At 43.8% G+C, this 26,664-nt stretch overlaps 2 protein-coding genes across 4 annotated transcripts in view; one reads left to right on the top strand and one right to left on the bottom strand.

Annotated features, from left to right (window-relative positions):
• The window catches only part of LOC126531284 (carnitine O-palmitoyltransferase 1, liver isoform-like), an 88,849-nt gene that overhangs the window by 41,937 nt on the left and 20,248 nt on the right, over positions 1-26,664 (bottom strand). The window contains exons 1-4 of one of the 3 annotated variants that reach the window (XM_055071073.2): positions 4,421-6,085; positions 3,979-4,195; positions 1,668-1,822; positions 307-429 (exon numbers count right to left, since the gene is read on the bottom strand). In XM_055071073.2, the coding sequence (XP_054927048.1) occupies positions 307-429; positions 1,668-1,822; positions 3,979-4,103 (403 nt within the window). In that variant the 5' untranslated portion in view covers positions 4,104-4,195; positions 4,421-6,085. Of the gene's footprint in view, positions 1-306; positions 430-1,667; positions 1,823-3,978; positions 4,196-4,420; positions 6,086-26,664 lie in introns of those variants that run through there. The other 2 variants (XM_050178746.3, XM_055071072.2) reach the window with 2 other exon arrangements.
• The window catches only part of LOC126531286 (uncharacterized), an 87,617-nt gene continuing 87,519 nt past the window's right edge, over positions 26,567-26,664 (top strand). The window contains exon 1 of the mRNA XM_055070526.2: positions 26,567-26,631. The gene's annotated coding sequence lies outside the window, so the exon portion shown is untranslated. The remainder of the gene's footprint in view (positions 26,632-26,664) is intronic.

The following is a 26,664-nucleotide window of genomic DNA, read 5'->3' as shown; positions in this document are numbered from 1 at the left end:
TTGACACCACAGGCATCCGCGTACATGGCAGAAAGCATTTCAGACATTGTTCCAAACTCGCTATATTCAAACAGCAGCAAGAGCCACATACTGCCACATACTTCGACACGTCCAGTGTCGATTCTCATGAAATATTGCAAAAGCGAAACTATCTCCAAATGGGACTGCCTAAGTGATTGGCCTGATGACTTAGGATCACAGGAAGAGGGAGAATTTCTCCCGTGTTTAGACATAAATATGCACTTTCCTGTGTCATGTTTAAATCACGCCTTCTACCTATATGCCCATGAAAATAAATTGACTTACACATCCATCCTCGGTAGCCTAGTAAGCTGCGAAGTATAATTTGGCGAAGTTTCATAAATACAACGGACAGCACCACACTGATGAAGCAAGCAACGATGATGGCCCTAACTGTGGCTGGGAGTTCTGAAAGGAAAACAAGGTCAATGTCACACTATAACAACAAGAACCAAATACTACTACAAAAACATTCTGACCAAACCAACACAATGGATTAGGCTTCGCACATAGTACTGCAGGAACTTTGCTAACTTATGCCTCCAACAGGTACAATGTATAATGTGTTACTTAACGATAGAAATAATAAGTGCTGATTGATTGTTTGCTTTAAAGCTGCAGACATAAAAACATTTTGCAGACATGCTTATCTTTTGGCTAAAGTAGCATTACACTTAGCAAGAACAAATCACAAGGGCACATAACTAAAGAATGTGGCTGGGCAGTATTTTTGCTACCAATCCCCTACACAAACAGAGCAGCTAGTAATGAGATAGCTTAAAAGGGAAGGTGTACAGCCATCATAAATGTAACTAACACAGCTCTCACAGTTGCCTTGTATGATATTGAACAAGAAGAAAGGTAAGTCAGGAGCCTGATTTTTGTTAGTACTGTTTTGATGATACTGGTGTTTCACCATTAGTCGCAAGTACTACCTACAGATTGCATATGTGAACTACAAGAGCCGAGTCTCGGGTGCCTGAAGGAATACCATGCTGCTAAGCATAAATAACAAAGTGCAGCTACCCAGTAATGGTACTGACATCTCCGAGGCTCGTCTATACAAACAAGGCCCATGTAAAAGTACACAGATGACAGATACATATCTCCAAGTTCAATCGGCAGTACTGGTTTAAAGTAAAAAATTTCTGCATTGAAGACATGAGAGATAGATGATCTTATATATGCAAATGCAAAATCCTGTTTAAAAAAAGATTATATTACGAAAATTCATATTCAAACTGTTCCCATCATCCCTTTTTATCATGCATGGGTAGGTTGTACAAAGGCAGCCATAAATACAAGCACCAGTAGTATCTCTTGTAATAAAGTTATTATTCTATTCATAAACATCTACTTCTAAAAATGCCTTTGGCACATTCTGATGTTTAGGTTCCAAATGACTACAAAACCCAGCGATTTCAACAGACTACAATCTGGGTAGCAAGGTATTAAAGAAAATGGTGCACCATGTTATGCTACAGTTAATGAACTTTTAAACTCTGTAAGTAATATAATCAAAAGCTGTTATGTAATCAAGAGCAACCTCATTGGTGAAAAGATATACACTCCATGTTTCTTTCTTTTACTATTACATATGCAGTAGCGGTAAAGTCAAATAAAAATACAGAGAGCTCATAGCTTACCATGAGGCACATGAAGTTTGTCACCAGTATCCCAAAATAGCTCCTTGATTGACTCTGCGATCTCTATATCCGAGAGCATAAACAGAAAAACTAATATACAAAGTATGCAGATATTGTGTACAGATGTTGGCCACATGCCATTGCTGATGGAATTCCTAGGGGGAAGAAAGACAAGAGTAGAAAGATTAACCTACAAGAAACACGAAATGCAGCAACCTGACACAGACTCACTTTCATGCAGAGGCAAGGTTCCATGACTGCCTGAGTGTGCAAGTACTGTTTTAGTCCCCTTTACAGTAGAGAAATTAGGCTTTTGCATTTAAAGGAGTACTGATGAGGCACTTTTGACCAGTCTTTTATTTCCCCTCCTTTTTTGTAATAAACATAAGCACAAAGTTTTTACACCCTAGGAAAGAAATAGAGGCAAGCATCATAACACCATAAATAATTTACTATAATACTTGTTTTTACAAGCCAGTTTCACTATCGGTACCCAAGAGGAAGCAAATGCATTATGACCATCATGATACACAAGCTCGCTTCGTTCCTGCAATTGCTGCAGCTGCCACACACAAGTGCAGCCGGAAGAAACGTGCGCAGCGCTATTGTTTATGAGCATCATCACCCTACCTGGCATTGCTGCAACGCGACATCAGCAAATTTACCTATGTGTCATGATGTCACAATAATATTGTTTGCCAGGTTGCATTTCCGAGACCAATTTTAGTATAAAATTGAAACATGTTTTACGTTTTTCTCAACCTTTATTCTTGCCAAATGTCAACCTTTTGTGGGCAAGAAGAGTAAAGTTGAGTTTCTATACTTCATAAACATCTGTCAGTATGCCAAGGCAGCTAAGGTTGGGGATCCAGTGTGGAAGTGAATGCCTTGTTTATATCGAAGACAGTAAATTTCCCTTGTTCTTGCACTGAACACGGAAAAGACAAAACATGCAGCTCACTGTCGAGTTAGCTGCTGCAGAAAGGTTAACAGGATTCACGGCCTATGAGCAAGTAATGGTCGGCAAATAATGATAACTGGTGTTGTGCTGAACGATTCTGACCAAAAAACCCACTCCTGTGAAATTTAGCTCAAATCAAAGTATTCATAAGAGCAATATCTTTTTTCGACAGCGAGACATATGGGCAGCTTACAGAAGTATCCCTTCTATTCATTTCGAATGCCTCGACAAGCTCCCTAGTCACTTGATCAGTGTTTCAGTATATCACCTTTGATCTATCAAACAGGGATTTACAGCCACAGTGCATGCTTTTTCGATGTTGAGAAAAAAAAATTGAGACAGAAATCCTGTTCCTATTGCGGCAGCAGCCTGTGACGGTTGATGATGCCAAAAAGTCTTCCATGTTGTGATGGTAGCTTTGTTCCCGTTTTCTTCTTGTAATATGTTGTATATGTTTAACCGTGTGCCATAAACGATCAGTTGTTAGTAGCGCCGTGTCTTTATCTTCTCTGTCATCCTGCATGCTCTTTTGCACTTTGTTTAAAGTTATGCTGGCAAAGCATTCCTTCATGATGCGTCCAAAAGCTCTCTCGGGTTAGCGCTACGTTTGACAGAACCCTCGTATTAAAAAGGGCAAGGAGATACGAGTTCGCACTCAAGTTCTTGGAGATTCCTGAACTTAAGTTGACATTCCAATTTCATCCTGAATCGTTTTTTTTTTTTTTTCTGAAAAGTGGAGATGCAGACGGATACCAGCATTAAGAACCACAAAATGACAAGTGATTCACACTGCGATGTTCGTGCATGCACTGTTTGTTCCGATTTCAGGTTAAGAAATGCCAAAGCAAGCTGGACAAGCAACAAGTAGTACTTCCATAATGATCGAGTTGTCGGGGTGTTTATGGTGGCACTTTCTTATTTCTAATGGCGTCTACCAGCAAATTACCTGAATCGCTTTGCGATACTAGAAACTGCGAGAACACTTTTCGTTCGCCAGCACAAACTGCCAACGAAACTCTTTCTCGCTTATTTCACGTAGCGCAGCGGCGGGGTCATGCGTAACGTGCACAATGCTAACTCCGGTCGTCAACACGACGCAAGCAACCTGTCAAGAAAAGTTCCTCGCTTCAAGCACAGCAGCCACAGTCCGCGCATAGGACATTCCAGGCTCATCAGCACATGTGCGCATCGCCGTCGTGATATGGCGTCGCAGTTGATAGCACCGTGTTTGTCGAGTTATCGAAGTAGGAAGAAGAATGCTCTCCACTTGTTTTGACAAACGCATCGCTGCAACGCGGCACAGCCTAACCGCACCCACCTTTTCACATCAGATGAAAACAACACACTCACCTGACGCGATGATATTTCCGGACGGCAGTCCTCAGCCATACCCGAAAAATGATCCCACAGGAGCCGCGTTCGTCGTCCACTTCGCGCACCTGTAGTCCGGCGACGGCGCTTCTGGCTTCTGCCATCTTCGAATTTTGGCTACGTCGTCCTCAAACTTTCCGAGGCAGGGTCGGCGAGCGGAAAGCGGGACACTCGAGAGTCGGCGGCAGCTTGCCTCCTGCACAGAGCAGCGCACGACGCTCGTGACTCACTGACAGGCACTCGACTGCGGGCATAACACCGCACGCTACTCGCTCTCGGATATCAAAGAACAGAGCAACTCCTCCGACTGAGCTGCGCGACGCCTGGTTTGCATTTACACAGTGGTCGTGTGGCGGTCCGTCCTTCGCGAGGAGGAAAGCTTGCGAGCGAGCACTCCCCTGCAATTTGTGCAGAGCCTTACCTTGGCGTGCTGCGTCCACGAAGGGCAGCAACAAAACACAAGGGTTCCACCGGCTCCACTCTCTCCGCCGCCGGCGTACACAGCTGGGATCACGTGAAGTCCGTGTCAGGAGCCCTTAGCGACGGATCATTCCTCTTCTGGAATTGCGAGCTATAGAGGTCTCAGGTCTTATGACACCATTCTTTCAACACGCATCGGCAAATTGGATAACTGTACCGCTGCTCCATTACGACCAAGATCCGGTGTCGCGCTCCGTGAGACACATGTGTGATGAAGGTACGAAGGATGCCACAGCGGCGCACCATAGAATAAAGATAAAGCACGTAATTTTTATTGAACTGTCCGATAATACATAATACGATAATATTTGCAACTTCTTGGCTCGCGTCCAGCAAGAAAGAATGTGCTTTCTTTTTCTTGTGCCTACTTACTTCTTTAGAGAGATGAAAAAAAAATTACAGGCGAATACAGACTGTTACATAATATTGTGGTAGACAAATCGGATACGCAAAAAAAAAAAAAGATAACACAAAGAATTATCTCTGTAAATGTGAGCTGCACCCACCGAAACAGGATGGGCGTTTTTAATGTTTCGGTTTCAGTTTTAAAACGGGAACGGGTGTTGTTCGTGTTTTATCAATGGAAGCATAGAGATGGAAGGCTCGGCTTTTTGCATGCTTTTAGTTGAAATTTTACTTTAGGTAAAGTTAGACGGTGGAAAAATATAGCATTCATAAATATTTAGTGTTTCTCGGCGCACGCTGTATCGCAGAGGCAAAACGAAAGCGCGCACTTGCGTCCCCGTTCCTCTATGCGTTCCTTCCCTGTCGCAAGTGCCCCTGGGCTGCCCCTGAACAATGCCCTGCAGTTTATTTTAACTCTATAGCCTTAAGGGGGCCCATTGTCGCATAAAATCCGGTGTTGGCGTCCGGCGCCGGCGACTCCGTGAGTGAAAATTCCCGTAGATATATTTAGGTATAGATAGGCCACGCCTTGCTATGTGATATGCGATATATGCGTGTTATATAATTGCCACATCATTCTACCACTAAAGTTGCACATACCTTCTATTACATTCTTGCCAAAGTTATTCCTCTGAATTTTGAGAATGACAGCCCACAAATAAACGTCATGAAACAAAACACCGACAGCGCATGTCATTTAGGTTAAAATCTTCTCAGATTGAAATATTAAAAGTGCGAAACAATCACAGAAAACTGAAAATGATTTTTTTTTTTTTTTTTTTTGCGCGGCTGTGCACTAAATACCTCCGGGATCGCCCCAAGCAAGAGACCGCTTTATACCAGAAAGCTCGCTTTAGTTCAGAGCGTCCGCCGCCAGCGTTTCCCGGTAAACATAACAATTACATAAACTGCTGTTGCCGGGAAGCATGGGACGCAGTCAGCGTTAGCTCGGGCCCATAGAGTTTCATATTACTATGATATTTATTTAGAAACTCTTCTGCCACTTGCACGTCATTCTTTGCGAAAGCAACGTGCTAAAGCTGATGCTGTGAAATTTCGACACAAAGCCTCTTCAAAGGTTAAAAACGGCGTTCCAGAATATGCAGTCATTGCAATATGTTCGGGCCCAACTCCGACGCGGTCTGTTCAAATACATGTAAAACGCAGAAACGCTTTTCTGAGATAACCCCTAGGCCGACTATAATGACGTTTGTTGCATTTGAGAGAGAAAGGTAAATTCTAGTCACTGTTTGAAGCGGAATTTCGATTTGGAGCCTGAATTTTTTTTAAGGAATTTTCAAAAACTTGGAAGTTCAATAAACGTCGAAGCACGAAGTTTACAAATTAATAACTCTGCATCAAGGACAGATATCGCGGTTCTGTAAACGGCATCCATTAGATCATTCAAAGCGGACAAATTCTATATGACAATTTATATCTTACGTGAATTTGTTAAGCTGTATATAATAAGGGTTCTGCAGAAGTTGCATTTCCACATTAATGATGTTTTTCAGGTTCATGTGTAACACATGAATTTTGTCCGCTTTAGATGTACTATCAGATGCATTTCACAGAATTGCGATATCATTTTTCATTGCTGAGTCACAGAGTTTTAAACTTGATAGTTTCGTTTTCTTAAAATTTGCGATTTTTGGCAATTTTTAATAAAAGAGTGACAATTTAAATCAAAAATTCAAAATTAACAGTCACTACATTTTAAGTGTTTCTTTTAAATGCAACAAACCTCGTCAAATTTGGTGCAGTGGTTGCCGAGAAAAACGAATTCTCCTTTTACATTTATTTAGATAGGATTACCCGAGCTAAAGCTTAAGCGTCCTCCAATTTTTCCCTACTTAGCTTGAGCTGTTTCAATGAAGCCACCAACGTCGCTCGTCTAGCTCCAGAAAGTACATTCTAAAGAAAGATAAGAGAGAGAGAGAGAGAGAGAGAGAGAGAGAGAGAGAGAGAGAGAGAAGAAAAATAAATTGCCTCGAGAACCACAACAGGAAAGGAACAAGCTGCTCGAGCACGGATTTATTTATTTATTTATTTATTTATTTATTTATTTATTTATTTATTTATTTATTTATTTATTGCTAATGTATTTATTGCTCCAGTATTTACTTTTTTTTACAATCATGCACAAACAAAGAAAGTAGCCCTGTTGACAGGAGCCATCGACGACGACTGTCAATGTAAGTGAACAGGCGAACGCTTCCATAAAGCTACTCGCTTTCTAAGGGAATTATGTGCTGGAAGGCGCGTATTTGTTGCAGTGAGGATATTTATGCAGCGTTCGTTATTTCATTGCGTAATTCGGAAGACTACACAACCGTTAACGAGCACATTTGTCACGGTAGTATAGATGGCTATACACACAAGTTCATTCGTCTGTCCAGCGGCACGACTATAGGCGACTGCCACCCTCCTCTTTGGCCACCGGAGCCCTCTACCGCAGCCGGAACATGGGGAGAGGGCGGCGGGGGAACAGTACGTTTCTATCCTAACTGGTAAACTCTCCTTCCCGAGGGCGTCACCACAGTGTGTGAACCTTAGACGCCCTAAAGCTCACGCTCAATAGCACCGGGTGTGCCTCAAGTAATTATTTTGTATGGGTGGCGAAAGTCGGACCACCACCATTCGCGAAAACGGGTGAAACCGCCAAAGAAGGCTATTCGCTCTAACTCCTTCAGGCGCCAATCGATTCGGTGCATTGAAAATTTAGTTTGACCACATTAGTTCGCGCATTCGCAACCACGAACACCGAACCGCTGCAGACTGCATTTTAGTATCAACGTCTGTGAAATGATGGTTTGCACATGCAGTGTAAGTGCGGCAGATGCTCGAATAAAAAGAGGGAAAGAAACAAATAGATGGCTACTGTTCGAGGCAACGGTACACATAGAGCGTGCAGCAGAGAATGGTGAAAGCAGCAATGACTTGAAAAAGCAGCGCTATCGTGGTGACGCCAGGGTCAGCAGCAGTCTGTTGTGGGCTATGGCAGGCAGCGTACACTGCACGTGAATGATAAGCAGGTCGTGCAGAGCGATAAAATGGTGGGGCTTCTTGTAACTAACGCACGAATAATAAGATGAGTTGTTCTCATACATGTATGTCTCGGATAAGAGAGACTGCAGCAACAAGCACAAACCAGAAGTTCGTCGAGATCACGGAGTTCTAGAGTGATAGCGCGAGCAAAGAACGCACAAGGAATCAACCAAGAACATGAACACAGTTACATAAGCACGGGTGTATTAACCAAGAAGTAGTACCTCTCCCCAGTGCAAAAACCAAAAAAAAAGAAAGGAAGAAATTAATTCGGTATATCGATGCGCATTTTTTATGGTCAGTGGGAAAAGGAGGCTCACGCCTTCACTGTTCGTTACGATTTCAAATCGCTGCTGGAGTGAGTGCACAGACGTGAAACGCTTACGGAAGACGTATTGCGGAAGACCTATTGCGCAACCTCTGCGGAGAAGCCCCCAGTGCGGGTACCCTATTCTTTCTTGCTTGCTTGCTTGCTTGCCCGCTTGCCGACTCGCTTGCTGACTCGCTGGATAATCGCTTGCTTGGGGCGGGTGGCATCAAAATTTTCATGTTCGCAGCGACCATCTCACCATCGAAGGTGTCCTATAGGCAAGAAGGTGCGGTATGACCAAGTCGCGCGGACGGAGAAGCGCGTTGTGGTGTAAGGACAACCGAATTCCAGGAAATTAACGAGCTTCCTATCACTTCTGCGCAAAATGCTTTGTACTACACACAACGAGCGCCATCGGTTCTTGTTCCGGAACTCGAATGAGAAATATAAATCGCGCAGCTTTGTGAGGGGGAAAATGTAGAGGAAACAAGAAAAAAAAGAGAATTGAAATGACAAAAACGTAGGAGGATATGCGATGGAATGAAAATGCGCGGGGCGAGAAATGGGGCAACCTTCGTTGCGACACGAAACGGGCGCTCTCGCACTCCCTCAAGTCTTTCCCACGCCAAGGCACAAGTTGGCACGGTTCTTGCCCGTTCATTAAGTCTTACTGAATGCTGGCTTAACAGCGGTACAGCAGAGCATTCGTTGTCTCAGTCGGCCCAGGGGCCCGAAGTATAGAGATACGCGTGCGAATACTGGAAACATTGTGATATCAAATAAAATACTGTCGTATTCAATTGGGTCCTCGGATCGTGGACATAAAGAACACGAAGTTACGTTGAGCGCGCTGCGTCGTTCAAGGAGTCGGACTTTTCGAGCTAAACCACAATGATTCGCACTCAAGTTTTCCTCAGACATAGCAATCGGCAGCGTGTATCGCTTAGTGCCATTTGTCGACGCTGCAACTATGTGTTCTTCTGAGGCTAAATGTGAATGCGTTTGATTGTAACATATGATATACCGCGTGTTCTATTATTATTATTATTATTATTATTGTTGTTATTATTGTTGTTGTTATTATTGTTGTTGTTATTATTATTGTTGTTATTATTGTTGTTGTTATTATTGTTGTTGTTATTATTATTATTATTATTATTATTGTTGTTATTATTGTTGTTGTTATTATTATTATTATTATTATTATTGTTGTTATTATTGTTGTTGTTATTATTGTTGTTGTTATTATTATTGTTGTTATTATTATTGTTGTTATTATTATTGTTGTTGTTATTATTATTGTTGTTGTTATTATTATTGTTGTTATTATTATTGTTGTTATTGTTGTTGTTATTGTTGTTATTGTTGTTGTTATTGTTGTTATTGTTGTTATTGTTATTGTTGTTATTGTTGTTGTTATTGTTGTTATTGTTGTTGTTATTGTTGTTATTGTTGTTATTGTTGTTATTGTTGTTATTGTTGTTATTGTTGTTATTGTTGTTGTTGTTGTTGTTGTTATTGTTGTTATTGTTGTTGTTGTTGTTATTGTTGTTATTGTTGTTATTGTTGTTGTTGTTGTTGTTATTGTTGTTATTGTTGTTGTTGTTGTTGTTATTGTTGTTATTGTTGTTATTGTTGTTATTGTTGTTGTTGTTGTTATTGTTGTTATTGTTGTTGTTGTTGTTATTGTTGTTGTTGTTGTTGTTATTGTTGTTGTTGTTGTTGTTGTTGTTGTTGTTGTTGTTGTTGTTGTTGTTGTTGTTGTTGTTGTTGTTGTTGTTGTTGTTGTTGTTGTTGTTGTTGTTGTTGTTGTTGTTGTTGTTGTTGTTGTTGTTGTTGTTGTTGTTGTTGTTGTTGTTGTTGTTGTTGTTGTTGTTGTTGTTGTTGTTGTTGTTGTTGTTGTTGTTGTTGTTGTTGTTGTTGTTGTTGTTGTTGTTGTTGTTGTTGTTGTTGTTGTTGTTGTTGTTGTTGTTGTTGTTGTTGTTGTTGTTGTTGTTGTTGTTGTTGTTGTTGTTGTTGTTGTTGTTGTTGTTGTTGTTGTTGTTGTTGTTGTTGTTGTTGTTGTTGTTGTTGTTGTTGTTGTTGTTGTTGTTGTTGTTGTTGTTGTTGTTGTTGTTGTTGTTGTTGTTGTTGTTGTTGTTGTTGTTGTTGTTGTTGTTGTTGTTGTTGTTGTTGTTGTTGTTGTTGTTGTTGTTGTTGTTGTTGTTGTTGTTGTTGTTGTTGTTGTTGTTGTTGTTGTTGTTGTTGTTGTTGTTGTTGTTGTTGTTGTTGTTGTTGTTGTTGTTGTTGTTGTTGTTGTTGTTGTTGTTGTTGTTGTTGTTGTTGTTGTTGTTGTTGTTGTTGTTGTTGTTGTTGTTGTTGTTGTTGTTGTTGTTGTTGTTGTTGTTGTTGTTGTTGTTGTTGTTGTTGTTGTTGTTGTTGTTGTTGTTGTTGTTGTTGTTGTTGTTGTTGTTGTTGTTGTTGTATAGATAATCTTTAAAAATCGATTTTGATAGATAGCCAGTGGCGTGTGGGGGGCACGCACTCGACCAGGAGAAGCAGGGGAGAGAGAGCTGGGCAGGCGCCATGCTAACACGGAAATTGAGGCGAGGGTGGGGGGGGGGCGTGACCGGTGTGCCACCCCCTGGCTATGCTCCTTGCAGATAGCACAATTCTATATATAGTCCTCGAGCTGGATCACTCGAAGAGGCTGACTTTACTTGCACGAGAAATCAAAATGCATAGCCGAAAAGTAACAAAATTTTACAGATTTTTAACTGTTTTTAACGGATCGCTTCAGGACATCTATTAGAATTTACGAACGGTAACCGGCGAGTTCACAAGGAGTATCGACTTGGAACGAATTCACTGGTTGATACCAGTCTCGGGCTATTAATTCCCAAAGTCTGCGACTATATACAGTGGCTGTCGAATTACTTTTGTGCCTCAATGCATGCAACGGTGTTTTGCTAAAAAAAATGCAAGTGCATTTTTACTGCAGTGCATTTTTACTGCGAGTTTGACGGTACATATACCAAAACTGGTACTATCCTTATAATTTATTCCAACCTGATATGCCTTTTTAACTAGCGGGCTACAATTATTAAATAGCAATATTTGCCGTAATGTACTTAGTTTAAAAACTTAGTGATTTTGGTTAACTAGTCAATTATTCATTTCGATTTACTGTGCAAGTGCGCCTCTTCGAGCGATCCAGTTCAACATAGAATAGTGTCATCCACAGGTAAGTTTTGCGTGAGCTCGGCGCGAGAGGCTCGAGTCAGAAGTCTGGACGACCTTGACCGACCCGACGGAGTTTACATGCATTTAGCCAAGCGCGTTGAAAGAGTCGACTCGACTAATCCCGACTCGCTGGTCACACGACCGGACTGACCCGCTTGCGTTGCCGTGAAATCGACAAATGGAATTCGGCTCGTCGAGGGCGACTGGCACAGGCGTAATGGAAATCTGGGAGAACCGTGCCTGGTGGCAGAGGCCGGTAAGCGTTCGGTGTAGGATAAGCAGCAGGTGTATTGAAATCGAGTTTTCGTGGACATAGGGTTGACGCTTTCCTTTAACAACGGTGAAAAACGAGGAAGTCTGCTTGCTGTCGATACATGCAGTCAGCGGACGCACACGCAAACGCGTTGAATGTCCAGGTTGTACGATATACGCACCCCTTCCTTTACGGTAATATGCGCAGCGTTCGTGCACACTGCATGCAAATGAGCGTGTCGCGCAATTCTCCCACGATTACCCAGCGAACATGCGGCGAATATGCCGTACACGATCGTCCCACTGCATAAAAACGAGTGCCTAAGTCAATAACGGTACGCATGTCACGAAAGGATAGTTCTGTCGAAAACCGTCTTCACAAAACTTTTTTTGTGTGTGTGTGTGCAAGCTTTGTCCAACGTGGGAATGTGCGGTCCGTACAGAGTAATTTCTTTTTCTCGTGAAAAGTAGGCGATACATGCCTTGACCGTCGTCTACTTCTCGCTTTGTTAAAAGAAGTCCCACGGCGTGAAGAGCTGAGGTCCATGGAAAGCGATGAGAATGAAAAGGCCCGAACGAATGATTCATTTACACACGAAAGAAAAAGAAGGATTGTTGGAAGAACCGTTACGTAAACTTCATGCGACGTTCATTCTTTCGGTGATCCTTGCCTTTGGTGTTACCGAACGTGTTTCAGCCACACGAATGTTTGTGATGCCCTCTGCAATTTTCTGTGCGAGACGAAAAAAAAAATTCAATGGTAACGTTTTTTTTTTTTTTTCATTTCATTTTTATTTTGTAATTCGATGTTCGTATTATATAATACCTATATACAATATAGTTTATATCTATATCACATATACTTTATTTCTCGCAAGTTCAAATTACCAGTTCTAAATGAAATTATATTCCTCAAAATGAGTATTTTCTTTTTTAACCCTTGTACCGCCCGATTCATGGCCAATGCCCCAGCGTAGGTTGCGCCAGGTCATTGAAGATCAACAACAACATATTTGTGCCGCACTGATGCCACATGTTTTACAACTGCAATTATGACATCGGTCCCATTTTATGTCATTGTAGTGAATGTCCAAGTTTTTAAGAAGAGCCTAATAACCAGTGCTATTTTTTTTTCTTCAATGGAGAGGCTTCCCTCGCCACGCCTATCTAACCGAACACCACAAACACGTTTTCATTTGCTAGCGTGATTTCAAAATCTGAAAAAGGAAGAAAGAAGTAACTCACTCGCGCTTGTTGGTGCTGACAGCAACGGACTTTAAGTTATTTTTTTCCTTAAGTTTAAGTATAGGCTCTCTCAAAATTTGTGTTACCATTTAGTTGCCAGATGCTTCGTTTTGAATGTTTGCCGTTACCCCTTTTGGGCGTACTTCTCAATCAATCCAATGTGGCCAATCCCCCTCATAGGTACGAGCCATGTTTCGAGGCAACAACAACAACGATCGACGTTCTCAGGCAGCCCTGCTCTTTCGTGGCATACGCACATAAATTACATTGCAGCAAAGGGCGTTCGAGCGGTGGGGTTATTATGTAGACTGAGCAACAGGCGATCAGAAATACGCAATGTCACTTTGTTATCAATCTACCGTGTGTATGTACGCCCTGTCTTGGAGTTCGGGTGTGTATCATACTATAGGACGCCTGCCTACAAGCTGTGCCCTTTTGTTCTAGAAACGCAGGCATTAAGACTGTGTTCAACGCTACCTAAATTTGTAGCAAATACTATTATGTATCTAGAAGCAAGAATTCCTTCTCTTGAAACTCGGTTTCGTGTACTTGCTGTACAAACTTTTGTAAAGGCGTACGAATCACCAATAAGACGTTGCCAAACAGTGTTCATTTCTCAGCCTAGTATGTTTTTAGATGTAAATTGACCTCGATACCATACACCTCAGGGTAATTTTGTACAAGCTCTTCTCGATCAGTTCAACATTAGAATCAAGAGAGGCAAAACCTCCTTGCGACAGGGGAAAATTCTCTTCACATACACTTTGACAATATTTTTCCAACTAAGGAAAGACACCTACCTTACGGAATCTTAAGTGACGCTTTACAGGATTATTTAATGAAATCCCAAACAAATGTGGTCATAGTGACTGATGCCACGCAGAACGAAGAAAAATGTGGTTATGATTATTCAAAAGAATAGCGCAAAGTAGCAGGGACAATGACAGAGAATACGACAGGACGAGCGCTAAACATCAACTGGTTTGTTACTGCGAACGAAGGTACATATATACATTTCGTTGGTGCATGCGCACACAGTGTTAAAAAAGTACAATCTCATTCTAATCAAAATGTGGCAGACTGTTCTGTAAGTACATTTTTTCTTTTTTGGACAAGGCAAGTGAGGCCGTGCTGACACAGTTATCACCTTCCCTGTCAATGTGATATGCCTCAGAAATCTCGCGCCCCCACCTTGTGCCTCCCCTACCAAGCACACGCGTGGTGTCAAACGCAGGCACGCACCCGCATCGCTTACAGTGCATGGCCAAATGGCCGCCCCCCGCTAATGAATCAACCAGCGTTCGGTGCTCTCGTAGCCGTTCATTTAGGCAGCGGCCAGTCTGCCCCACATAGCATCTACCGCATGAGAGAGGTATGCGGTATACGACCCCAACAATGCAGGGTACAAACATGCATGCATGTTTTATGGCGCAGACCGGTTTTTTCTTCTCGTTTACAGCTTTGCACATGCGCACCAGCTTTTCGGGGGCAGTGAACATCACGTCCACACCGCACTTCTCTCCAACTTTTCTCAGCCGGTGCGATAGCTGGTGCACGTACGGTATAGCTGTACATTTCAGCTTCTTGCAGCTTTTTTCGCCTGCTACGCCAGGGCGTCCACCTGCTCTGATTTCTTTCAGGAGGCATTCCGCCACAGCTGTCACGATCTCTTTCGGAAAACCTGCATTCTGCAACCGGAGCACATGCTTCTGCAAGCTGACCTCAATTTTATGGTGGCAGGACTTTTCGAGAGCACCACGCAGGCAATTTTTTTTTGCAATGCCCCTCTTAACCAATTTTGAGTGAGCCGAATTGTATGCTAGAATTTCCTTTTTTGTGCGAGGCTGATACGACCAGCAGATGTGCCCTGTGCCAAAGTGCAAACACAGCTCGAGGAATTGGAGACATCCGTTCATCGGCACTTCATGCGTGAACCTTAATTTGCCAGAACAATCACCGAAAATTTCTAAAACACTTTTTACAACCTGAGGTTTGTCGCTCTCGTTTTCAACATTCACAAACACAATAAAATCATCGACATATCTAAAACACTTCACAACACGTTTTTCCTGTTTTATGCGCGCTGCCACGCGCTTGTCAAATTGGCCTAAAAAAATTTCACTAAGTATAGGAGCTATGCAGGAGCCAATGCAAATACCATCTTTCTGCACGAACAACTTGTCGTTAAAACAAATGTAGGTGGAAGAGAGGTAGCACTCAACTAATGCTACAAAGTCGTTTACGGAAACCCCGCTACTATTTTGGAACTCGACAGCCCCCCAGTTTTCAATCCGCTCTTTTACTGCGTCTAACAACTCTGTTTGGGGAATGGAATAAAAGAGCTCCTCAATATCAACTGAAAAGGCAAAATTGGCTTGTGAAGCACCATCTTGCTCACCCAAAAATTCAATCACATCCTTTGAGTTGCTCACACGAAAAGGATCTTCTACGTCTATTTGGCTAAGATGCTTTTTTAGGTATTTTGATACCAGACCTTGCCAGGCTTCTTTCTCGGATACAATTGCTCTGAGAGGCATGCCTTCCTTGTGGGTTTTTGCAGAAAAAAATACGTTCAGCCCCGGCATATTCGCCGCTTTTACAGACTTGTGTAGTCCTGTCAAATTGATCTGTTCACACAGTTTTAGTGCTTCTGCCTTAACTTTCCTGCCAGATCTTTCCAGGGGAACAAAATTCTTTTCAATTGCCTGCTTAGCTTTTTCATGATACATCGTTTTGGGCAACACGACGAAACCACCCTCCTTATCAGCAGTCAGCAAAGAGAGATTATTCTTCCTAAGGTAATGAATGGTTTTGCTCACCGCTAGTGTTGCCCCAAGTGAGCATGGTTTCCTGCTTGTCAGGCAGTCGACACCTTCAGAAATACATCTAGCTTTCTCTTCTGCATCTGCACATTGCCCAACTTTCCTAACCATAGTAAGGAGCCCGATCGGTGTCTCGTTAACCTCATTACAAAATTTAGGCCCACAGCTCAAAACCCTTTCAACATTTTCTGGGAGACCACATTCCGCTAAACACAACACTTTTTTCTTGTGAACATCTTGGGAATCCTCTTTTGCTTTTTTCCAAGCACACAAAGATGGCAGGCCAGAAGACCACAGAAACTCGGTAACATTAGCTGCCTCCCTAGCCCAAGTCCTCATCAAGGCGTCACAGGTTACCTGGCAGCTTGTCCTAGTCGCGGCATGCACACGTAGGCACGAGTGGAAATACCGGATGTGTCTCCAGAGTTCGGCACGGAAGATCTTGGTGATTCTTCGAGTATGTCGCACGGACGCTTGGCAGGGATGGAACAAGGCTTGCACATCTGGCGGTACCAGTCCATTCTTCAGGGCGAAGGATAGCACTCTTGCCCGATAGGTGGTTACTGCTATTAGGTTCACGTATGTAACTGAGGGATCTCGACACATAAAAGAAGGAAGCACAGGGCCCGATGTACGAGAAATCAAAGCGATCAAAGCAGAAAGCTGGGCTAGTTGGTGTGTCATGATTATTCAAAAGAATAGCGCAAAGTAGCAGGGACAATGACAGAGAATACGACAGGACGAGCGCTAAACATCAACTGGTTTGTTACTGCGAACGAAGGTACATATATACATTTCGTTGGTGCATGCGCACACAGTGTTAAAAAAGTACAATCTCATTCTAATCAAAATGTGGCAGACTGTTCTGTAAGTACATTTTTTCTTTTTTGGACAAGGCAAGTGAGGCCGTGCTGACACAGTTATCACCTTCCCTGTCAATGTGATATGCCTCAGAAATCTCGCGCCCCCACCTTGTGCCTCCCCTACCAAGCACACGCGTGGTGTCAAACGCAGGCACGCACCCGCATCGCTTACAGTGCATGGCCAAATGGCCGCCCCCCGCTAATGAATCAACCAGCGTTCGGTGCTCTCGTAGCCGTTCATTTTGATTAGAATGAGATTGTACTTTTTTAACACTGTGTGCGCATGCACCAACGAAATGTATATATGTACCTTCGTTCGCAGTAACAAACCAGTTGATGTTTAGCGCTCGTCCTGTCGTATTCTCTGTCATTGTCCCTGCTACTTTGCGCTATTCTTTTGAATAATCATGACACACCAACTAGCCCAGCTTTCTGCTTTGATCGCTTTGAAAAATGTGGTGTTGGTAGACTCAGCCCCATTCTCGATGGGCCATTTTCGCTGATGCGTCCAGACTTTGCACCGATATTTCTTGCAGAATTTTTAGCGGTAATACTGGCCCTTCGTAAATGAAGCCCATCAACAGATTATGTAATCATTGTAACCGATTCTTTGTCCTTGCGTAGTTCACTAACAGCACCTAATGAATCTCAGGTTTTGCGGGTGTTTAAATCCTTAGCACCTCAACACTTAACTAATATCCGTTTAGTCCGGGTACCTGGGCACACTGATCTAGTTCTAAGTGAAACGGCAGATTCTTTGGCGATAGCGTCCCCCCGATAGTTGGCCCAGCCATTCAATATTTCCCTACGTCAGCCTCGATCATAGCTGCAAGATTTTGGAGGCAAATGATGGCGCGAGAATTCTCTGTACCATCTATAACAAAGTCCGCGCATTTTAAGCACACTTACTGCACCCCTAGAAAAGTAATCTATGTCAATCCAGATTAGTACGCTCCGCTGTCGCATTTCTTGAAATATTTATTTATTCAGGACTGGTCTGGTACCCTCACCGATTTGTTGTATGTGTAGGGAAGATGAGACCATAGAACATTAAAAAAAAATCTTTTGTCGACCATTTATTAGCTTAAAAAAGCAAACGTTAGAAACGTCACTCCGCCTTCTTGGATTAGACTTAACTGTTCAAAATGTACTTTGTGTGCCTCTACACTTGGGTATAGTGACGGGAAGGTTAGCGCTGCCATTCAAGATATTCTTTTAGGATCAATGAGATTTAAACTCTGAATGCAAAATCTTAAGCCTCCTTTTCTTTCACCTTAATCGAAGTTGAACAGCTTTATTGTTATGGTTATCGTAGAATCGTCATTCTCGTAAATGCAGTCTCTCAAATATCCATCTTTCGATTCCAACTTGCCTATTATATTATGTTGACCCCATATTTTTCACTTTGCCTTCACGAACCCGGTCCCTGTCCAATCCCCCAGGGTTGATGCATGCCAGTATATCACAAGGATCTACATCTACATCGACTTTATAGCTTCTCTAGGAAAGGAACGAAAGACGAATCGACCCATCACTACATGACAGTTCCACGGACAATGCTAGATATGATAACTGTGTCCACTCCTTTCGACGCGCGCTTGCTTAGCCACGGGACCTCGAGGTGGAGGGGGGGGGGGGGGGGTCAGTGCTTTCAGGTCCGCAGAGAAGCCGATGGCTATTTAGGCGCTTGACATCCCAAACTCGACGAAAGGGGCAGCGGACGCAAAAATTGCATAGCTTCTCGCAAGAGGAATTTGCCCTCGCTGGCACGTCGACGCTGTTATTTCTTGGTATCTGATACCTGCAGAAGGCTGTCACCATTGTAAGCTCATTGTCCCATCTCCGGCGTAGCGAAAGCCACTAATTGGCTCCAGCCAGGAAGCGTGTACCAGCGTCGAAATTACCTACAACGTTTCGTCCGTCGCCTCGCTCGTGTTCGTCACCTCTGTCACTCTCAATAAAAGGAAAACTAAACATCCACCCGATCGTAGCAATTGCTACAAAGGAAACCCATACGGGTTCTTTGAAGGAAAAGCCTCGCAGTTGCAGAAAAATTCGTCCTGGTCCGGTACTCCAACCCGGGACCACCGCCTTTCCGGGGCAGCCGCTCTACCATCTGAGCTAACCAGGCGGCTAGCAGATGGCAGGGCGAAGTCGAACTTGTCAACAACTACACGAAGCAAAGGCAAGAGATCGATGTATGAGCTTTGCGGAAACCCGCAAGGTCGAGAGAAGTAATTAATAAAGGGAAAATAACACATCCATCCAGTCGTAGCAATTGCTACAAAGGGAACCCATACGGGAAAACCCTACGACTGGGTGGATATGTTTCATTTTCCCTTTATTAATTATTTCTCTCCAGCTTGCGAGTATCCGCAGAACAATTACATCTGTCGCTCTTGTGCAGTAGCTGCTAACATGGAATGTGTTTTATGTACAGGCCTTACAGAGAATTTCAGGTAATTTGTAATTCGCCTTTGGCGCGCGGTTGATGTCATGGGGAAGATGTTACATGAACGACAGACGGAAAGTAGAACGCATTCCGTGTCGAGCGGACTTTGCGAAAGGGAAACGCCCAACTGAATAGCGCGTTCGTGATTTCTGTGCTATGAGTGCATTTAGCCCATACAGCATGTACAGCATGTGCGTGTTTTAGTAATTTCTTCTGTTGCATAATATATTTTGTCATAGCAGGGCAGCTTATAACACCCTGCGGTGACAGTGAATCTAATAGCAATAGAATGACAGCACTATGCATTAGAAAAGAAATGAGAGCAGATGACATTGCAGTTGACATAATAAGACGAAATATTGGAGCAGGGCGGGTCACGTGTTTTACCGGTTACGAACACTGCGGAAAGCGTTGGAAGCTGGGGTGGGGAGTCTATTAAAATTTCTAATAAGCTTAATCGCTACTTTCTATAAGCTAATAATTAACCGCCTAATTAACCGCTTAAGAAATCCAAAACTTACGTTTTGCATTACCTATCAGTTTTCAGTGTGCGTGTTGAAATAGAGTGTGCGCCTAGTACCTGGCGTTGAAAAAAAAACTACCTCGTTGTTCCTCATTGCCGGTACCTTAAGAAAGAGTACGCGATAGCTGCTGAAGAAAAACAAAGTAAGTTGGCAATCGTCAGAAACCCCGATTACTAAACACTTGTTTGCATGCCTGAACGCGGAAATTATCCGCTCACGCAGAAACATGCTTGGTTTATTTGGCCGAAGTGTTCTTCGCCGGTCAACACCGAGCTATTAACCGAGTAATCGTAACGTGGTTCGGCCAGTCGCCCAGGCCTGGTGGAAACTCGTACATCTGGACAAGGAAGTATACCCAGACAGCCCAGGCAAACGGAAGCAGAGATCGTCTAATGCGATTCGCCGCCGCGGTATTCGAGAGAAGATGACCTGTTTCGCAATCAGCATCTGCGTAAATACGATGCGGCGCCTACGACTTCGCCTGAGGCCGACTTGCATTCAGCGCAGGCGCCCTCACAGCTAGGTGCTTTTGCGGTTCGAGGTCCGCGCGTACGGCGCTGTCCTTCGTTATCAGCAACCGTCCACAAACACGAGACTGCTATACAAAGGAAAAGCACGCAGAAACAAAGCTTGCATATATACGTCATTGTCCAAAGTCACTCGATTTGTTCCACCAGGTGCCGGCTTATCTATTCTATAGTTCTAAGCCAAGTACCCTCGGTGATAAGGGCCTAGCCAGCCGATGATCCGACGGTATTTTCGCGCTGATTAGGCACGCGAGTCTTCATCGAGTCACTCCAAGCCGTGCGTGAAACATTGCATGCCTCTTGAGAGGCCTTGCGCACGTTATGTTCAATGTATGGTCTTGCGTGCGCTGCGAATAGTTTACGACTTCCGCAGTCACGAGACGAAACCGTCTGCGGTGCGACCCTTCGAGAGTTTTATCACTGGATTTTATCGCTCTTCTGCGTGCGATATTGCGCCGTTCCTTGGAAACCGTTAGTCGGATATTTCAAGTTGCTGCTCCAGAAAACTCTCGTCCGCACTCGCTTCCTTGCACAGGTCTCTACACACTCCTTTATTATTTTTTTTATGCCTACGGCAGTTCCTTGCAAGGGTCGTTCCAGAGCATATCGTGTTTACCACGCTGCTTCAAGTTTTGCCCTGCCACCTATCATATGATGGGTGAAGAACACACAAATACACATGCACGCACACTCCTTCTTCATTAGTCTAATCTTTGTCATGAGCTTCATCAACATTTTTTGTGTGTAACTAACATCTCCTTCAGAGACGGGCTCTTAAGGTCGTACTCCTTTTGCATCGCGACTCGTATCTCCAACTGAGACATGCTTTTGACCCGCACGCTTCTGGCCTTACTGGGGGTAACGGAATAGATAGGGAGAGTAGGTTTAACGCGAATGTGCAGCACGTGTGTGCATATGTTCACGGTGTGTGTCACCTCAACTTTTGACATTGATATGGAGTAGCACATGCGAGCAAGGCCATGGTCCACGCTAACATCTCCACGCACTTTATTTCATTAAAGCCAAGCATTTCTGTCTCATCAAACAGACCCGTTCTTATACCTCAGCGTCACTGTACGTTTACTATATATATATATATATATATATATATATATATATATATATATATATATATATATACAGCACAGGGAAAGTTACATATACATAATAATTGAATTAAAGAAATGATAAATGAATCGAAATATAAGTGGATGAAAACACAAATGACCGTAGGTAGGGCACGAACCCACATCTTCGCATTACGGGTGCGATCCTCTTACCAAATGAGCTACCACCGGCGCCGTTTTCCCATCCACTTTCTGGGGTCCTTATGTTTAGCTCCTAGAACTAAATATGACTCATTCGATCAACCAATGGCCCCCGGTCCCCAGCAGCTGCGGAGCACGTGACCAAGGCGACGGTCAGACCTGTAACGCAGCAGAGGGTGCTAAGAATCTCTGGATCCGGACAAGCCGCCAGTGAAAACCTGGTCCTGACAACCTTTTACACCCGAACCCTGCCGAGTGAGGCTAGCTTAGCAGGACTCTTTGAGGAACTCAGGCGTGATTTGGGATATCACTGGCTTTAGTGAGATTAGAAGAACTGGTGAGGCTTATACAGTGCTGACTAGCGACCACGCCCTCTGCTATAGAGGTATCCCAGATAAGAAGCAATACGGGGTAGGATTCCTAATCCATAAGCACATGGCGGGCAACATTGTCGAATTCTATAGCATTAATTAGGGGGCAGCAGTAGTCATAATCAAACTTAGTAAGAGGTATAGATTAAAGGTAGTTCAAGCCTACGTTCCAACATCCAGTCACGATGATGATGAAGTATATCAGTTTTATGAACATGTCGAATTAGCCATGAGAAAAGTGTACACTCGGTATACTGTACTAACGGGCGACTTCAATGCAAAAGCGGGGGAAAAGCAGGCTGCTGAACAACCAATTGGCAACTACGGCGTCAATTGTAGGAACGCTAGAGGTGAGATGCTGGTAGAATTCGCGGAAAAGAATAAACTGCGAATAATGAACACCTTCTTCGGGATGCGTAGCAGCAGAAAGTGGACCTGGTAAAGACCTAATGGTGAAACAAGAAATGAAATAGATTTCATATTTTCTGCCGATCCCAGCGTAGTGAAGGATGTTGAAGTGTTAGGTAAAGTGCAGTGATCATAGATTGGTGAGGTGTACGATCCACCTCAATTTGAAGAGAGAAAGAGTAAAATTGGTCGGGAAGAAACACGCCAACTTAGACGCAGTAAGGGTAAAATCAGACCAATTCAGGCTGCTACTTGCAAACAAATATGCAGCCTTAGAACAGAACGACGAAGATGACATAGAGAAAATGAATGAAGCCGTAACTCGGCTAGCTTCAGAGGCAGCAATTGAAGTGGGAGGTAAGGCCCCAATGCAACCAGTAGGCAAGCTCTCCCAAGTAACAAAGGACCTAATAAAGAAACGACAAATAGTGAAAGCGTCCAACTCAAGAGATAAGATAGAATTCGTGGAACAGTAAAAGCTGATCAACAAGGAGAAAGTAAGGGATATTCGAAGTTATAACGTGAGAAAGACGGAGGAAGCAGTAAAAAATGGACGCACCATGATATATGTGAGAAGGAAACTTGGCATATGACAAACAAAGGTGTATGTATGTACTTAAAGATAAGCAGGGTAATATCATCAGCAATCTCGAAGATATAGTAAAAACAGCGAAAGAATTCTATACTCACCTGTACAGTGCCCAGAGGAGCCACGATACCTCCATTCGAAGCAGTAATGAACAGGTTGCAGAGACTCCTTCTATAACTAACGATGAGGTTAGAAGGGTCTTGCAAGACACGAAACGGGGAAAAGCGGCAGGAGAAGATTGAATAACAGTTGATTTAATCAAAGATGCAGGAGACAGAGTGCTTGAATAACCGGCGGCTCTCTATACAAAGTGTCTATCGACTTCAAAAATCCCAGAGAGATGGAAGAATGCAAACATTATACTAATCCACAAAAAGGGAGACGTTAAAGGATTGAAAGAAAAATATAGACCGCTTAGCTTACTTCCAATATCACATAAAATATTCACCAAGATAATCTCCAATAGAATAAGGGCAACACTGGGCTTAAGTCAACCAAAGGAAAAGGCTGGCTTCAGGAAAGGATACTCTGCAATGAATAACATCCATGTCATTAATCAGCTAATCGAGAAATCCGCAGAGTACAATCAGCCTTTGTATATGGCTTTCATAGATTGCGAAAAGGCATTTGATTCAGTAGAGATACCACCAGTCATAGAGGCATTACGTAATCAAGGAATATATTCCTCCAAGGAGTACAGGCTGCTCGCGTAAATATCTTGGAAAATATCTACATAGATTCCACAGCTACCATAATTCTTCACAAGAAAAGTGGGGCCATACCTATAAAGAAAGGGGTCAGACAAGCAGACGCAATCTCCAATGCTACTCACTGCGTGCTTGAAAGTATTCAAGCTATTAAACTGGGAAGGCTTGAGGACCTTTACAGAGCGTGTGTAAGAGTGTATGTGAATATTAATATGCAGAAGACAAAGATAACGATGTATAGCCGGGCATGGGAATCGCCAGTCAGCCTCCAGAGTCTGTGGAGGAGTGCGTTTACCTAGTTCAATTACTCACAGGGAACGCTGATCATGAGAAGGAAATTCACAAAAAAATAAAAATTGGTTGGAGTGCATACGGCAGACATTGCCAGCTCCTGACTGAAAGCTTACCATTGTCATTGAAAAGGAAGGAATAAAATTAGTGCATTGAACCGGTGCTTACATATGGGGCAAAAACTTGGAGACTGACAAAGAAGCTTGAAAACAATGGCCGCGCAAGGAGCAATGGAACAAAGAATGTTAAACATAACGTTAAAAGACAGGGAGATAGCGGTGTGGATTAGAGAGCAAACGGGTATAGCCGATATTCTATTTGACATTAAGAGGAAAAAATGGAGCTGGGCAGGTTATCTAATGCGTAGATTAGATAAACGGTGGACCATTAGGGTTACAGAATGGATGCCAAGAGGAGGGAAGCGCAGTCGAGAACGGCAGAAGACTAGGTGGGGTGATGAAATTAAGAAATTCGCAGGCGCTAGCTGGAATCGCAGGACATGGGTAATTGGAGATCGCCGGGAGTGGCCTTCGTCCTTCAGTGGACATAAAAAAAGCTGATGATGATGATTAGAAGCGGAAGGATGGTTTTGAATATACAGTGCTTTGGTCGACACACACCCGCACGTACGTACGAACGTATGCCAGTGCACCACAGGTGTGTTTTCCGCTGTGCGTATTCTCCTACAGAAGGTCGTATATAGCGGTAGTCTGGGCCTTTTTTATCGGCGTTGGAAGTCCGTTGAGAGCCCGCCGCGATAACAGAAAGCCGCACAGGCGCGGCACTTGACGGCGACATATCAGACTGCCGGGCGCGGGCCCACACGAAGCAAACGCCTAGTCCTCTTGATCAATCATGCTTTTCTACCCCTTTTATTGCAAGCGCAGAGTCCCGGAGGTTTTTCCCTCCCTTCTGGAAGCCCGTTAGTCGCACCGTTCGAAACGGTGGCCAAAAGAAAGCGTCCCGTAACGGGACGCTCATCCTCATCGTTCCGCATAACGGTCCTGTTCCACAACTACCAGGCCCGTGCATGACGTGCGCGGCCGTGCGCCAAGTTTCGAAGTAAGCGGCCTCGCCAAGTCCGGCTAACACCGACCACGGGATCGTCAACTAGGAAATTATCGAAGGAATCTGGTATCACTATGGGTCGCGGCACCTACAACACGTAAGTGCTGTGGACTTTCTTTCTTTGGTGGCTTGTTCGTACTCGTCGTGCTTCGTCCACTATTAGGCGGCCGAAAAAGACGAGGGCAAACACATATTGTTCCATTTTCCCGATTGTCCTCATAAAAGTCCTTTGAGCGGAGGTTTACCAGGTAGTTGAACTGACACTGGAATATCACAGAGCGAACAACTACAGCTCAGAGAGCGATACGGAAAACACAACAGCAAAACAGAGAGAGAGAGAGAGAGAGAGAGAGAATATATGACCAACACAGCTGACTATCACCACCTGATAACTACTTTTGTTTGTGAAATAGTGTTTATTACAATGGTAATCATAAGCTCTTTGTTACCGTATCACTTACGTGTCACGTTTCTGACCTGAAATCTAAGTGCGAATTCTGCCGATTCTAGCATTTAAATAGTGTCATTGAATATCTTATTATTCTCATTTTGGAGCGGCTGCAAACATAACAGGATTGAACCTCCGCTGTTGCTATCAGGCTGCTATCAACGGTCGTTATCAGAGCGCACACCGTACCAAACTACGCACGCTATCTAACGCCTATACCACCACAAAGTGAACGCATACGTTACCTTCCGCGGTGGTTCTGCGGCTATACTGTGTTTCGCTGCTAAGCACGAGGTCGCGGGATCAAATCCCGGCCGCGGCGGCCGCATTTCAATAGGGGTAAAATGCAAAAACGCCCGCGTCCCGCGCATTGGGCACACGTTAAAGATCCCCTGGTGGTCAAAATTAATCCGCAGACCTCCACTATACGGCGTGCCTCATAATAAAATCGTTGTTTTGGCACGTAAAACCCGAGAGAGAGAGAGAGAGAGAGAGAGAGAAAATAATGCAGAGAAAGGCAGGGAGGTTAACCAGAGGTAGTTCTGGTTGGCTACCCTGCGCAGGGGGAAGGGTTAAGGGGGATAAAAAGGGAAACAGAGTGGAAGGGGGAGATAGAAAGAAAGGGAGGCAAGCACGAACAAAGCGCGTAAATTCATTCATGAATGTATACATATACAAAGCTGCGGCATATTTGACATTATGCTTGCTGCGAACACGCCTCTGCTGCCTATATTGAAGTTAGGTGCTGTTATGCGGTCCATTCGCTGACAACGCCTGCGCGGCATCGCTTGTCAATGATAAAAACAAGTCTTGAATTCCGTTTGGGATATCCGAGAGAACCGAATGGTACTGACAGTTCATCTCACGGAATATTGTCCAGGCTTGTGTGGCAATATGACTACACATCCGTGCGATAACACGCGCTGTCCACTCGCAGCGGCACACTTACGAAAATAAATTGCGCGCGAAGAACATGCGTCATTAAACAGGGAAGAAACTCTGCAATCCAAATTGCTACATCGGGTTCGCTAATAAGTTATGCAAAATATACAACGTTTACAGCGCCTTTCTCGCGTGCGCTCTTATATCGGCTCGACTGCAACCAGTCTCGCTCATTATGTTCCTCAATCGCACTCGCTGTCGGCGAGGGCAGTTCCCTGACAACGAGCGATAAAACCTTTTTCTGCGTGGTGCTGCCCTCTGGGAATCGGGCAATCGGCCTTTCCGTGAGCCTACGGGACGTCCACATAGCGTGGCCCCCCCGAACGCGCATGCCGACCGTGTGATGTTCTTCAATATCGTTATGAGTTGGCAGAAACGATCGACAATAGGGTGAGTAAACCCGCCGAGGTATGCACTTCTTAC

The sequence above is a fragment of the Dermacentor andersoni genome, chromosome 5 (genome assembly GCF_023375885.2).
Source record: "Dermacentor andersoni chromosome 5, qqDerAnde1_hic_scaffold, whole genome shotgun sequence".
Classification (NCBI taxonomy): Eukaryota; Metazoa; Arthropoda; class Arachnida; order Ixodida; family Ixodidae; genus Dermacentor; species Dermacentor andersoni.
This window is presented reverse-complemented; position numbering and strand designations above follow the sequence as displayed.